This window comes from Aotus nancymaae, unplaced genomic scaffold (genome assembly GCF_030222135.1).
Source record: "Aotus nancymaae isolate 86718 unplaced genomic scaffold, 86718_ANA_hifiasm-v0.15.2.pri h1tg000008l, whole genome shotgun sequence".
NCBI classification, from domain to species: Eukaryota; Metazoa; Chordata; class Mammalia; order Primates; family Aotidae; genus Aotus; species Aotus nancymaae.
Window position 1 is genome coordinate 30,541,047 of NW_026988419.1, and position 16,346 is coordinate 30,557,392.

Below are 16,346 nucleotides of genomic sequence, written 5' to 3' on the forward strand. Positions count from 1 at the left end.
TGAGATTACAGGTGTGAACAACAGCACCTGGCCTGATACTGTATTTTCTATCAGCATTTGGTTGCAGATGGGGAACCCACTGATGGCAACTGTATTTATTAAAAATATCTGAGCCAGGCATGGTGGCTCACACCTGTAGTCCCAGTGCTTTGGGAGGCCAAGGTGGGTGGATCACCTGAGGTTGGGAGTTCAAGACCAGCCTGACCAACATGGAGCAACCCTGTCTCTACTAAAGATACAAAAAAATTACCCAGGTGTGGTGGTACGTGCCTGTGATCCCAGCTACTCAGGGGGCTGAGGCAGGAGAATCACTTGAACCCAGGAGTCAGAGGTTGCGGTGAGCCGAGATCATGCCATTGCACTCCAGCCTGGGCAACAAGAGCAAAACTCCGTCTCAAAAAAAAAAGAAAAAAGAAATCTGTGAGTATAAGTGAACCGATGCAGTTCAAACCCATGTAGTTCAAGGATCAACTGTATATATACATATGTATACACACACACATACACACATATACACATATATACATATCATATGCGTACATGTTAGTATAAGATTAGAGATATATACAGTATAAATTAATAAATACAGGAATGTTCCACTCTAACATACTGTTGACCGTGTGTTGACAGTGGTTATCTATAAGGAAGTGTGTAGGGGAGTATATTTCTATATTGTTTGAATCTTTACCAACCAGAATATTTATGTATTACTCAAGCAACTAAAAAAAAAAAAAAACAAAAAATATCTCATAGAAGTGTTTTTTGAAACCCACAAAGGCCACCAAAATTGAGTTTTAAAAATGCAGGTTGGGCCCAGCACAGTGGTTCACGCCTGTAGTTCCAGCACTTTGTGAGGCCAACACAGGAGGACCACCGCAGCCCAGAGATTTGAGACCAGCACTGGCAACATAGTGAGATCCTGACTCTACAAACAAACAAAAAATTAGCCAGGTGTGGTGTGTGCCTGTAGTCCAGCTACCTGGGATGATGAGGTGGGAAGATTGCTTAAGCCCAGGAGATTGAGGCTGCAATGAGCAGTGGTTGTGCCACTGCACTTCAGCCTGGGTGACAGAATGAGACCCCATCTCTAAAAACAAACTAACTAACAAACAAAAAAAGTAGATTGGAATATAAAAATAGAATAAGTGAATAAATTGATATTTCACATAAGAAAAAAATCTAATAAAAATGTTAATGTTATTCTAATAATGCACTACTTTGAGATAAAGTAAAATAATATAAGTTTATAAAATGAAATTTGATAATATCAAGAAAGGCTGAGGCAGGAGAATCACTTGAATTCAGGAAGTAGAGGTTGCAGTGAGCTGAGATTGTGCCACTGCACTCCAGTTTGGGTGACAGGGTGATACATCTCAAAAAAAAATGTGAAAAAATGCTTATGCTCTTTAAAGAGCAATTCCATATCTAGAAATCTAAACCAAGAAATATAGTCAGAGATTTAAAAAAAAGGAATCATTATACAAAAAATATCTAGGCTGGGTGTGGTGGCTCCCACCTGTAATCCTAGCATTTTGGGAGGCCAAAGCAGGAGGATCGCTTGAGCTCAAGAGTTTGAGACCAGCCTAGGCAACATAGTGAGACCCATTTTTACAAAAATTACAAAAAATTAGCTGGCCATGGAGGCATGCACCTGTAGTCCCAGTTACTCAGGAGACTCAGGAGGCAAAGTTGGAAGGATTGCTTGAGTCCAGGAGGTTGAGGCTATCGTGCCACTGCACTCCAGCCTGGGTGAGAGAGTAAGACCCTGTCTCAAAAAATAAAAGTCATAAAAAATTAGAAATAACTAAATGTTCAACAATATGGGGAAATGGATAAATTCATGTGATATATCTATATTATGCATCCATTAAAAATAATAATTTTGAAGAAACTTTAAGGCAATGGAAAAATGCAATGTAATATTCATTTCTGAAAAAAACCATGTAATTGCATATGATTCAAATTATATTTAAATAAGACAAATAACTGCTAGATTTTAAATATAATTCTTTTTCTTTTTTTTGAGACTGAGTTTTGCTCTTGTTCCCCAGGCTGGAGTGCAATGGCACAATCTTGGCTCAGCACAACCTCCACCTCCCGGGTTCAACTGATTCTCCTGCCTCAGCCTCCCGAGTAGCTGGGATTACAGGCATGCGCCACCATGCCTGGCTAATTTTTTTGCATTTTTAGTAGAGACAGGGTTGCTCCATGTTGGTCAGGCTGGTTTCGAACTCCTGACCTCAGGTGATCCCTCTGCCTTGGCCTCCCAAAGTACTGGGATTACAGACATGAGCCACCTCGCCTGATCAATTATTTTCCTTTTTCAAGGTTCCTCATTGGGAGCTTATTATTTTCATAATTTTAATTTTTAATAAATTTACTCAGTAGCAATTTTAAGTTCTGGGATACATGTGCAGAATATGTAGCTTTGTTACACAAGTATACATGTGTCATGGTGGTTTGCTACACCTATCAACCTATCATCTAGGTTTTAAGCCCCACATGCGTTAGGTATGTGTCCTAATGCTCTCCCTCTCCTTTTCCACCCCCCTCAACAGGCCCCAGTGTGTGATGTTCCTCTCCCTGTGTCCATGTGTTCTCATTGTTCAACTCCCACTTATGAGTGAGAACATGTGGTGTTTGGTTTTCTGTTCCTGTGTTAGTTTGCTGAGAATGATGGTTTCCAACTTCATCCACGTTCCTGCCAAGGACATGAACTCATCATTGTTTATGGCTGTATAGTATTCCATGGTATATATGTGCCACATTTTCTTTATCCAGTCTATCATTGATGAGCATTTGGGTTGGTTTCAAGTCTTTGCATTATAAATAGTGCTGCAGTAAACATACGTGTGTATGTGTCTTTATAGTAGAATGTTTTATAATCCTTTGGGTATATACCCAGTAATGTGATTGCTGGGTCAAATGGTATTTCTCGTTCTAGATCCTTTAGGAATCGCCATACAGTCTTCCACAATGGTTGAACTAATTTACACTCCCACCAACAGCATAAAAGCATTCCTATTTCTCAGCATCCTCACCAGCATCTATTGTTTCTAGACTTTTTTTTTTTTTGAGTCGGAGTCTCACCATGTTGCCCAGTCTGGGTATAATGGCGCGATCTCAGCTCACTGCAACCTCTGCCTCCAGAGTTCAAGTGATTCTCCTGCCTCAGCCTCCAGAGTAGCTGGGATTACAGGTGCATGCCACCACACCTGGCTAATTTTTGTATTTTTAGTAGAGACAGGGTTTCACTATGTTGGCCAGGATGGTCTCAATCTCTTGACCTCGTGATCTGCCCACCTCAGCCTCCCAAAGTCCTGGGATTACAGGCATGAGCCACCATGCCCAGCCTGTTTCCAGACTTTTAATGATCACCATTCTAACTGACGAGAGATAGCATCTCACTGTGGTTTTGATTTGCATTTCTGTAATGACCAGTGATGATAAGCTTTTTTCATATGTTTGTTGGCTGCATAAAGGACTTCTTTTGAGAAGTGTCTGTTCATATCCTTCACCCACTTTTTGATCAGGTTGTTTTTTTCTTGTAAATTTGTTTAAGTTCCTTGTAGATTCTGGATATTAGACCTTTGTCAGATGGATAGATTGAAAAATTCTCCCATTCTGTAGGTTGCCTGTTCACTCTTATGATAGTTTATTTTGCTGTGCAGAAGCTCTTTAATTAGATTTCATTTGTCAATTTTGGCTTTTGTTGCCATTGCTTTTGGTGTTGTCATTTTTTTTTTTTAAGACAGGATCTTACTCTGTCACCCAGGCTGGAGTGCAATGACAAGATCATAGCTCACTGCAGCCTTAAAATGGGCTCTAGTAATCCTCCTATCTCAACCTCCAGAGTAATTGGAACTACAGATGTGTGCCACTATGTGTGGCTAATGTTTGTGTATTTTTGTAGAGAAGGGGTTCTCGCTATGTTGGTGAAGCTGGTTTCGAACTCCTGGTCTCAAGCAATCCTCCTACTTCAGTCTCCCAAAGTGCTAGGATAACAGGCATGAGCTACAACCCCAGTCTTTAAACAGTGTTTCAGACATACCAGTTGTCTCTTTAATCTTTGGTTTACTGATAGAAAGGTAATTCAAATAATAAAAATATTTTAATTGACTAGATAAAGCACTGAACCTTTAAAGTACACTGGGGTTAAAGTAGCCCAAACTCTGACACTAGTTGTAAGACTCTGGGAAAATTATTTAACTCCTCTGAGTTACACGCATTCATCTGTTTTAAAAAAAAAAAAGCATGGGACCAGATTTCCAAAATTTGTCCTAGGTCTAAAAATTTTTATGATCCACTATTATTTATTGATATCACTGATGAAGTATAAATTTCTTCCTTACACTCTGGTTTAACAGTTTGTGCAAATGTGGTGGATTAATTCGAGACTGTCAGTGAAGTTACAGAGGGATGGATTCAGATTTTAGAGTTAGAATAAACCTTATTAACCATCTACTATTGTACAGTTGTACAAACTGAGACAGAGATATTAGCTGACAGTCACAAAAGAGAAATAAAAGCAACTACCAAAAGTAAAAAATCTCCCAGAGCTAATTATTAAGATCAGTGGTTTCCCAAACTGTTCCTTCTATCCACCAAAACATTTCTTTGATTAAATACTCTTTAACAACAACAACAAAACAATCCAGATGTCATGAAATTAGCAATACTTTAAATTCATGCATATTTTTATTAATGCACTTGAACAAATCATGATATATATACATACAAGTCATATTATATATTTGTTTAGGACAAAGATTCTCAGAGCTGTCTGCAATTACTTTACAAATCCTCAGGATTAATCAACAGGCAGGGAACTACTAATATAGATAAATAATAGGGCCGGGCGGGGTGGTTCACATGTGTAATCCCAAAACTTTGGGAGGCCGAGGTGGATGGATCACAAAGTCAGGTGTTTGAGACCAGCCTGGCCAACATAGTGAAACCCTGTCTCAATAAAAATACAAAAATTAGCCAAGCATGGTGGTGTGCACCTGCAGTCCCAGCTACTTGGGAGGCTGGGGCAGGAGAACTGGTTGAACTCAGGAGGCGGAGGTTGTGGTGAGCTGAGATCGTGTCACTGCGCTCCAGCCTGGACCACAGAGAGAGACTCCGTCTCAAAAAATAATAATAATAATAATTAAAATGACTCCAGTATTTTCATGGAATAAAAAGACCTCATGAATGAAGAATTACTATTATGTAACTGGTATAGAAGTCTGTTTCTCTGCAAGCCACACATTGATTTATAGCTACTATAAACTAGAATTTTTGTTTCATTTTGTTCTTCACTTCATCTTTTGGCTAAATTCTTCTTGAAGAGCTAAATATACCCATATTTTTGATGATCATAGCTCACTGCAGTGTTGAACTCCTGGGTGATCAGGCAATCCTTCTGAGCAGCCTCCCGTGTAACTGGGACTATAGGTGCATGTCACCACATCTGGCTAATTTGTTTTGTTTTTGTTTGTTTTGTTTCGTAGAGACAGGGTCTGACTTTCTTGCCCAGGTTGGTCTCGAACTCCTGGCTTCAAGTGACCCTCCTGCCTCAGCCTCCTAAAATGCTGGGATTACAGGCATGAGCCACCTCTACTGGCCCTAATGAATATAATTTTGATCTCTAAATATTACAATATATTTTCAAATGTTAACCTGAAAAGAGAAAAAGGATCTCCTTGACAAATACATTTACATATTTCAATCATCCTTTTTTTAGCCACCTCTACTGGCCCTAATGAATATAATTTTGATCTCTAAATATTACAATATATTTTCAAATGTTAACCTGAAAAGAGAAAAAGGATCTCCTTGACAAATACATTTACATATTTCAATCATCCTTTTTTTTTTTTTTTTTTTTTTGAGACAGAGTCTTGCTGTTCAGACTGGAGTGCAGTGGTGTGATCTCGACTCACTGCAACCTCTGCCTCCCGGAGGAGGTTCAAGTGATTCTTGTGCCTCAGCCTCCCAAGTTGCTGAGATTACAGGTGTGTGCCACTGAGTCCAGCTTATTTTTATATTTCTGGTAGAGACAGGGTTTCACCATGTTGGCCAGGCTGGTCTTGAACTCCTGACCTGAGGTGATCCACCCACCTCGGCCTCCCAAAGTGCTGGGATTACGGGTGTGAGCCACCGTGCCCAGCCTCAACCATCCTTTTAAAGCCAGAATTTATACTGACTCTAAACATATTTGTAAAAGCAAAATAAGTGAAATAGTTTATAGTTTATTCAACCTCAAAATTGAATAATGTAAAAAAGATTAAACATTGATAGTTTAAGGTAGGCAAGTTTAAGGTAGGCAATTTTTTAAAAGCCTAGAAAACAGAAAGACTTTTCTGAAATAGTTTGATGATCAAGCCTAGAAATCTGATGCCCTTCCAGGGGAGGAATGTTGTATATAAATATGGTAGATTAAGGGGCATTAGACAAATTATCATATGACACTGTATGGTAATGTCTCTTGGAGACCCCTCTTTATAGTGCACTGAGTATATATATATATTTGTTGACTAAGAAACTGAAGAGATTAATTAGTAACTAATCTAATTTCAGATTCTTACTTCCCCTACATACCCTCACAGATTCTAAGGTGTACTCAACTGACCAGTTTGAGACTTTTTTATTTTTGAGACAGAATCTCGCTCTACTGCCCAGGCTAAAGTGTAGTGGCAGGATCTCAGCTCACTATAATCTCCATCTCCAGGGTTCAAGAATTCTCCTGTCTCAGGCTCCCAAGTAGCTGCGATTACAGGTATGTGCTACCATGTCCAGCTAGTTTGATACTTTTTTAAATTTAATTTTAAAATTATTATTATTATTATTATTTGAGAGAGAGTCTTGGTCTGTTGCCAGGCGCCAGGCTGGAGTGCAGGGGCGCGGTCTCAGCTCACTGCAACCTCCGCCTCCCAGGTTCAAGCAGTTCTCCTGCCTCAGCCTCCTGAGTAGCTGGGACTACAGGTGCACGCCACCAGCCCAGCTAATTTTTGTATTTTGTTTTTAGTAGAGACAGGGTTTCACCACGTTGGCCAGGATGGTCTCAATCTCTTGACCTTGTGATCCACCAGCCTCGGCCTCCCAAAGTGCTGGGATTACAGGCGTGAGCCACTGGGCCCAGCCTTTATTATTTTTCTTATTTTTTTTGAGACAAAATCTCACTCTGTTGCCCAGGCTGGAGTGCAGTGGTACAATCTCAGCTCACTGCAACCTCTGCCTCCCAGGTTCAAGCAATTCTTGTGCGTCAGCCTCCCGAGTAGCTGGGATCACAGACATGCACCATCATGCCCGGCTAATTTTTGTATTTTTAGTAGAGACAGGGTTTTGCCACATTGCACATGCTGGTCTTGAACTCCTGCCTCAGCCTCACGAAGTGTTGGGATTACAGGTGTGAGCCACCAGGCCTAACCTATTCCCTAGTTTTAAATATCATCCTTATGTTGATAATCCATACAAATGTTCATCCTTGATCCTGACCTTTACATTTGTATATCTAGGGCCTATTGAACATTTCCATTTAAGAGTCAAACAACCAGGTTCAAAAGAGAACTCTTTTCTCTTCCAAATCTATTCCTCCCCATCAGAGTTCTTTCCCTCAGTAAAATCCACTACCATTCATACAGTTGCTCAAGGCTAAAACCTGGGAGTCATTCTTCATTCCTCTCTTCCTTCACTTACTTCCTTCACTGCCACCCCAACAGATAATCAGTCAGCAAGTTCTGATGATTCTATCTCCAAAAGATACTCTGAATTTGTTCATTTCTCTTTGCCTCCAGCATCACTCTAGTTCCAAACCACCTAAACTTTCATCTATGCAATTGCAATAACCTCCTAATTGGTCTCCCCATTTCCATTCATGTCCCTCTACAACACACTCTTCTGCAACATATAAATCAAGGCATAATACTTCTCCACTTAATAACCTCTATGGTTTCACTTCTCTACTTAAAAACCTCTATGGTTTTCACTGTACTTAGAATAAAATTAGCCCTATGATTACCATGGACTCCCAAGGCCTTCTGTACCTCTCTGACCTCATCTCATACCACTTTCTCTATTGATCTCTAAGTTTATTTGACACTGGCCTTTATAACCTGTTGATAAAGCAAAACTGAGTTTTCTGCTTACTGCCGTGAAGGAGAATACTACCTTGACAGATCTCAGCAATATCTCTGAGGGGGAAGGGCAAAAATGAGACATTTATGAGGTTTAGGGGGTCTGGTTTAAGTTGGGTTTTCAGTATAGGGATCTGATTGGTATTGGGTAAAGACCACAAGGCTGATGGGCCAAAGTGACCCATTAAAGACTCCTTCTCACAGAAATGAGCCTGCCTTACTACCTCTGCTATGTTCAGCCATGGTCTGGGAGCAGCCTGAGGGAAGCAGAACTTCTGCACAGCACTTTGGTAGATCCAGAGCATAGCAGCTGGGGCTATTCATCAGTTAGTTTATGCAGAGCAAAAGCTCTGAGTGACTCTTTTTCATAGCTGCCACAGCCCACTGCTTGCACTAAACAGATGAATGTCTTCCTACAGGTTCAGGGTGCAGTTCCTCCATGGTACCTGTGGGCCTATCTTCTGAGGGCACCACAGAAGGGCCTTCTGACACTGCAGTTGATCTTGGGGTTGCAAATGGTACTCATCTCTCCCTCTTACACTAGCTATTCTAATTTCCCTCACCCGTCACCTCATAAGGTCTTGTTGGCTTATTGGTGCTGTAACCCAAACCTTAATTCCTGAAGGATCTAAGCAATTATATTGTCCACAGGACAACACTTGTGCATGTGTCCACTCACAGTTACAGTGGAGAATGGGAGTACCAAAACGTGCCCAGATGGATCATCTAGGTTCCACATTTAGTTCTCCTGTCTTACTCTCTCCTGTTGATCAGGGTCCATTACCTCTGCCGGAATGTTGATGCCTCTTCTCATCTGCTGGTCCCGGACACAAAGGCTCCAAAGCACACAGAAGCAGCCATATTGTAGTTCAATAAAAACTTGTTATTTCCCCTTTCAAGAGTAGCTCCCTTTGGTACTAGTACCTCCAACCCTGCAGAGTTGAAAGGATGGAAAGCACAAAATCTCCCAATGTGTCATTGGGAATAATTATAAGTGGGGCCACTTCAACCTCTGCCACTTGAATTCACAATCCAAGTATTTTTCCTGATGGGAACACAGCATCTTATAGTGGTCTCTGGTTTAATGCATATACTACATCTCCAAGGATAGCTCTGCCTTTAGAAAGCAGTTCCAGCTTTTTTTTTTTTTTTTTTTTTTGAGACAGAGTCTTGCTCTGTTGCCCAAGCTGGAGTGCAGTGGTGCCATCTCAGCTCACTGCAACCTCTGCCTCCTGGGTTTAAGCGATTCTCCTGCCTCAGCCTCCCGAGTAGCTGGGATTACAAGCACATGCCACCATGCCTAGCTAACTTTTTGTATTTTTAGTAGAGACAGGGCTTCACAGTGTTAGCCAGGATGGTCTCGATCTCCTGACCTTGTGATCTGCCCGCCTCGGCCTCCCAAAGCGCTGGGATTACAGGCGTGAGCCACCATGCCTGGCCACCGTTCCAGCTTCCTATGAGTTTACAATCTTAATAAAATGCAGTAATTTCCTTAAGAAACAACCATATCAGTTATTTTGCATAAATATTCATATCTCTGTAACTATATTGAATGTAGTTGCTGCCTTTAACAAAAATGACCTACTTTTTTCTCCTTAGACAAAACTAGAAGACAGAAAATCAGGAAAGGTTTAGATTTTTTTTTTTTTTTGAGACTAAGTTTCGCTCTTGTTGCCCAGGCTGGAGTGCAATGGGGTGATCTCGGCTCACTGCAACCGCCGCCTCCTGGGTTTAAGCGATTCTCCTGCCTCAGCCTCCCGAGTAACTGGGATTACAGGCATGCGCCACCATGCCCAGCTAAATTGTTTTGTATTTTAGATACAGACAGGGTTTCTCTACGTTGGTCAGGCAGGTCTCTAACTCCCAACCTCAGGTGATCCACCCACCTCAGCCTCCCCAGGTGTTGGGATTACAGGCGTGAGCCACCGCACCCAGCCATATATATATATACACATATATGTATTTTAAGACAGAGTCTTGCTCTCACCCAAGCTGGAGTACAGTGGCATGATCTCAGCTCATTGCAACCTCTGCCTCCAGGGTTCAAGCAATTCCCATGTCTCAGCCTCCTGAGTAGCTGGAATTATAGATATGTGCCACCACACCTGGTTAATTTTATTTGTTTTTATTTTTTATTTTTATTTTTTTATTTTTATTTTTGAGACGGAGTTTCGCTCTTGTTACCCAGGCTGGAGTGCAATGGCGATATCTCAGCTCACTGCAACCTCCGCCTCCTGGGTTTAGGCAATTCTCCTGCCTCAGCCTCCTGAGTAGCTGGGATTACAGGCATGCGCCACCATGCCCAGCTAATTTTTTGTATTAGTAGAGATGGGGTTTCGCCATGTCAGCCCAGCTGGTCTAGAACTCCTGACCTCAAATGATCCTCTCACCTGGGCCTTCAAAAGTGCTAGGATTATAGGCATGAACCACCACGCCCGGGCAAGATGATAAACTCTGAAGATACCCATCATTACATTTTTAATCATGATTCTAAATTTTTATAATTATAAATAATTTATAGAAATAATGATTATTCTTTTTTCCTATAAAACAATGTAAGAAATATATAAAGCTTAAATTATGAGACATTCAATCTTCTTATATAAACTAGAATATTGTGTTGGCGTTTATTTCATATATAAAGTCAGGAAGAAGATCATTGTTTTTAAACCCTTTAAACCATATGATTAACTCATTCTGATTTGTCCAATAATTCATCCATCAGGAATATCTCATGAACATTTTTCATACAATATATAAACTTTGTATTCCTAAATCAAACAATAAAAACCCTTTACATTCTGTTTAAAAGCTCTTTTTATTGGAACTGAGGCATTATCTTTTAATTTTAATTAGAAAAATCTTTTTCAAAGGGAATGTTAAAAAAAGCACAAAGCAATTTAACGATTTTTTAATTTTAGAAATTAGTCTTTAGATATTCCTAGAGTGAGAACATAATGACAGAAAAACTGTTTACATCAATGACTCTTTAAAATTTCTCAAGGGAGGCAGACGTGGTGGTTCACACCTGTAATCCCAGCACAGCACTTTGGGAGGCCTAGGCGGGAGGATCACCTGAGGTCAAGAGTCCAAGACCAGCCTGGCCAACATGATGAAACCCTGTCTCTACTAAAAAAATACAAAAATTAGTCAGATGTGGTGGTGCATGCCTGAAATCCCAGCTACTCAGGAAGCTGAGCCAGGAGAACTGCTTGAACCTGGGAGGTGGAGGTTGCAGTGAGCCGAGATCATGCCATTGCACTCCAGCCTGGGTGACAGAGCAAGACTCTGCCTAAAAAAAAAAAAAATTCCCAAGAGAAGGAAAGGGGAAGAGAAACAGAAAGAAAAAATGAGCCAGCTTTAGTCAAATACAAAGTTGTCACTGTAAAAGCCTAATTATCTTTCCTTAATTAAGGAGAGAAGAAAGTTAAGATGTAAGAAAACGTATTTAGACATAAACACACGTGTCAGTGCAAACACACACATACACATGTACACAGGAGAGAGAGTCAATGCAACTGGTTTAAACATTAACCCAGGCTCTTGACAATATTTGTGCAATTACAATGCCAGGAATTGACCAGGCATGGTGGCTCACACCAGTAATCTCAGCACTTTGAGAGACTGAGGTGGGCAGATTGCTTGAGCCCAGGAGTTGAGACCAGCCTGTGTCACATGGTGAAACCCTGCCCAAATACTTAGCTGGGCATGTTGGCATCAGCCTGTGGTCCCAGCTACGCAGGAGGCTGATGTGGGAGGATCACTTGAGCCCGGGAGGTTCAGGCGGCATTGACTGCACTCCAGACTGAGTAACAGGAGACCTTGTCTAAAAAGATAGGCTGGGAACAGTGGCTCACACTTGTCCAGCACTTTGGGAGGCCGAGGAGGGCGGATCACTTGAGGTCAGGAGTTTGAGACCAGCCTGGGCAACATGGTGAAACCCCATCTCTATTAAAAATACAAAAATGAGCTGGGCATGGTGGTGGGCACCTGCAATCTGAGCTACTCAGGAGGCTGAGGCAGGAGAATCCCTTGAACCAGGGAGGTGGAGGTTGCGGTGAGCTGAGATCATACCACTGCACTCCAGCCTAGGTGACAGAGGGAGACTCTGTCTCAAGAAAAAACAAAAACAAAACAGGAATTATTAATACTTGAAGTGTGGAAATGAGAGTAGAAGGTGCCTACTATATTAAACAAAGTGGTCTTTCTCTTTTAGATGAACAAGACCATCTTCTCATGTTTCAAAAGAAAGGAGAAAAGATCAGAAGGAGAGAGAGGACAGAAAGAAATGGAGGAACATAGGACAGGGAAGTGGAATAAAAAAGACATTATATTCAAATTATGATTTATAGAGATCTAAAAGATAGTTTTAAATTTTTCACATTTTTAAATAGCTGGGCATGATGGTGTGTGCCTGTAGTCCCAGCTACTTAGGAGGCTGGGGTGGGAGGGCCGTTTGAGCCCCAGAGTTCAAGGTTGCAGTGAGCTATGATGGCACCACTGCACTCCAGTCTGGGTGACAGAGTGAGATGGGTTTTAAGAAAGGGTTTCTTTTCTTTTTTCTTTTTTTTGAGATAGGGTCTCACTCTGTCACCCATTCTGGAGTGCAGTGGCACTGCAGCATCAACCTCCTGGGTCAAGCAATCCTTCCACCTCAGCCTCCTGAGTAGCTGGAACTAAAAGTGCATGCCACCATGCCTACTAATTTTTAAATTTTTTGTAGAGACAGGGCCACTATGTGGTCCAGGCTAGTTTCAGACACCTTGTACAGCCTGCCAAAGTGCTGGGATTACAGGTGTGATGCTTGGCCTGTTTCTTTCTTAAATTGTATGTATTTAAGGTATACAATATGCTTTGTTGTACTTACCTTGATATACATATATACAGTGATTATTACAATCTAACAAATTAATATACACAATCTCATATACTTACTTTTCTTAAGTCTGCTAAGAGTACATAAAATCTACTGTCTTGGCAAATTAACAGTATACTATACAATATTGTTAAGTATAGTCCTGATGTTGTTCATTGGATCTCTTAAACTTATTCATCCTACATAACTGTAACTTTGTACCCTTTGACCTACATCTCCTCAACCCTCAGCCCACACAATAGCCACCATTTTAGTCTCTGTTTCTATGTAAGTGAAAAGTTTATTATTCCTAGGTAATAATCTCAAAATAGGCAAATGAGACCTAGCATTTGGAATGTTTGATGAAAATTAAGAAATCAGACTATAAACCCAATGTGAACTTACCTTGTTCTCATCATTGGAAAAACCCTATGCAAGGAGCCCAAAAGGCCTCAAAAAAGCACATGGTTTTCAAGTTGAGGGTCTTTTGCCTTTTTATACTAATCTTCTGCCATTCCCTCCACAATATTCTATGCTTCTGCCAATCTGAACTTTGTTCACCAGCCTGGAACTTCCTCTTTGATTTAAAACATTTCTTCCTTTGTCTGGATTGACAGTACTTATGACATTACAATTGGATGACTATATAACTGTGTGTCCCTACACTGAGCTCCCACAGGGCTAGAATTCAGTCTTAGTAATTTTTCCATAGCCAGTTGGTAATACAATGTTTGGCTCTCAATAAATTCTTAGTCACTGTTGATCATGATTGGAGAGAAACATGCAACCATGCTGACTAGTCTCATCTTCAATTTATGAACATGAACCTCAAATAGCCCTTAAACAAATAGGCCGAGTAATATCACATTTCTCTAGGCTCTTCACTCTCCTAGGCAATTATCTTATACCTTCTCTTTTCTCCTTAACCCCCTAAGACCTTTCAATGCACCCATCTTCACTCTACCTAAGGACCATGTTACTTACTTCATTGAGAAAAGTGAAGCAATCAAAAGAGAATTCCCACAGATTCTCACTTGTACCCACCTACTATCATCTGTATCCATGTAGTCTTCCTTCCATCTAACCATACATGAAGCATTTATGCTCTATCTAAAGCCAAATCCTTTACTTGGTCACTACATCCTATCCCCTTTCTCTTGTTCAAAAACATTTCTTCAGCAATTCTCCCCCCTCAACAACATTCCCATCTAATTTAGGTTGCTTTTCATTTATTCTCTATAAGGACACTCTGAAATCTTAAATGTGAATGTTCATTAAAAAATATATACATATATATATATTTACACATATATGTGTGTGTGTGTGTGTGTGTGTGTATGTGTGTGTATATATGTATTTTGAGACAGAGTCTCACTCTGTCATCCAGGCTGGAGGGCAGTGGCATGATCTCGGCTCACTGCAACCTCCACCTCCCGGGTTCAAGCGATTCTCCTGCTTCAGCCTCCTGAGTAGCTGGAATTACAGGCACATACCACCATGCTAATTTTTAGTAGAGACTTTATTTTTAGTAGAGATGAGATTTCACCATGTTGGTCAGGCTGGTCTCAAACTCTTGACCTTGTGATCCTGGCCACCTGGTCTCCCAAAGTGCTGGGAAAAGAGGCGTGAGCCACCACACCCAGCCTAAAAAATATATTCTAAGCCACCACTGTGATACATCAGTAAACAAAAAAAGGCCAATATCTCTTTCCCTGAAGAGTTTATAATCTGCTAACAGGAGACAGAGAAACTGTAAAATCTATTCTTAACACACGGCCAAGGTGACCCTTTTAAAATAATATCATGTCATTTCTTTGCTCAAAACTCAGCAGTGGCTTTCCATTTCCACTCAGAGTAAAAGCAAAAGTCTTTATAATGTTATACCTGAGTGAGTAAAGGAATGCGCCACACTCTGAGATTGAGTTATGAGTCCTTTATTGCCGGCGACCAAGAGACGGCTAACACCCAAAATTCTCTCAGCCCCGAAGAAATAGTTAGGTGGTTTTTTATACCCTAGTTTGAAAAAGGAGGGGGAACCTAGCTGAAGCAATTTTTCTCACAGAAGCAGAGCAAGCAAAAAGTTAAAAGATAAACTAGAAACAGTACCAGGTGCAGAGGCTTAAGCTGTCACAAAAGACATACAACTTATAGATATGAGGGCTCTGGGTACTTAGCAACATCTGCATTCCCAGGGTCTGCTGGTACCACTTGACTCGTTATCTTATCAGCAAATGCATTCCTGGGTGTGCCTGGTGTCATCCTGCCCCAGCTACACACTAGAGCTACATATCTAATGGAGGGAAGATAACTATAAGTGAAGAAGCTAAGATGGAGTTTGTCCAGCTTCTTCAACTAAGAATTAGTTGGTAAGGCCAACACAAGGTAGGTTAACACAATAATGGCTTACTAAGACCTAATATGATTGGACTCTCTAGCACCTCTCTGGTATTGCTTCCTAGTACTATTATTTGCTCCCACTCCAGCAACATTAGCCATCTTGCTGACTTCTAGTAGGCACTTCCCAATTTTGCAGTTTCCTCTGACTGCACTGCTCTGCATGGTATTTTCATGGCTCTCGTATTCCCTTCAAGAATTTGCTTACATGTACCTTCTCAATGAGGCCTGCTCTGATTGCCCTATTTAAAATTGCTGGCTGGGCACAGTGGCTCATGCCTATAATGCCAGCACTTTGGGAGGCTGGGTGGGGAGGGGATCACTTGAGGCCAGGAGTTCGAGACCAGCCTGGTCAACATGGCGAAACCCCATCTCTGCTAAAAATCTAAAAATTAGCCAGGCATGGTGACAGGTGCCTGTAGTCCCAGGCACTCGGGAGGCTAAGGCAGGAGAATAGCTTGAACCCAGGAGGCAGAGGTTGCAGTCTGCAGAGACTGTGCCACTGCACTTCAGCCTGCACAGAGTGAGACTCTGTCTCAAAAAAGAAAAAAAAACTGCAATCCTCTTACCCCCCACCTGTATTTCACTCTTTCTCTGTTCAATTTTTTGTTTTGCATCACTTACCAACCTAACATATAAGTATATAATATACATTATAATATATATAGAAGTACATACAGTATGCTTATTATGTTTATAATATAACATTTATTATTTGTCTGTCTTCCTTTACCAGAATGGCCTAGAATGTACTTTTTTAAATTCTCAAAATTCAGTAAGACAATTTAAGGGCTGGGCATGGTGGTTCATGCCTGTAATCCCAGCACTTTGGTAGGCCAAAGTGGATCACCTGAGGTCAGGAGTTCGACAGCAGCCTGGCCAACACGGTGAAACCCTGTCTCTACTAACAATTCAAAAATTAGCCAGGTGTAGTGGTGGGCACCTATAATCCCAGCTACTTGGGTGGCAGAGGCAGG

General features: G+C 41.1%; 1 protein-coding gene across 2 annotated transcripts in view; it reads right to left on the reverse strand.

The window, feature by feature from the left end:
- Positions 1-317: 317 nt before the first annotated feature.
- CARF (calcium responsive transcription factor) overlaps positions 318-16,346 on the reverse strand; it is a 97,407-nt gene continuing 81,378 nt past the window's right edge. The window contains exon 20 of one of the 2 annotated variants that reach the window (XM_064373148.1): positions 318-393. In XM_064373148.1, coding sequence (XP_064229218.1) covers positions 349-393 — 45 coding nt within the window. In that variant the 3' untranslated portion in view covers positions 318-348. Of the gene's footprint in view, positions 394-7,147; positions 9,053-16,346 lie in introns of those variants that run through there. The other variant, XM_064373150.1, reaches the window with a different exon arrangement.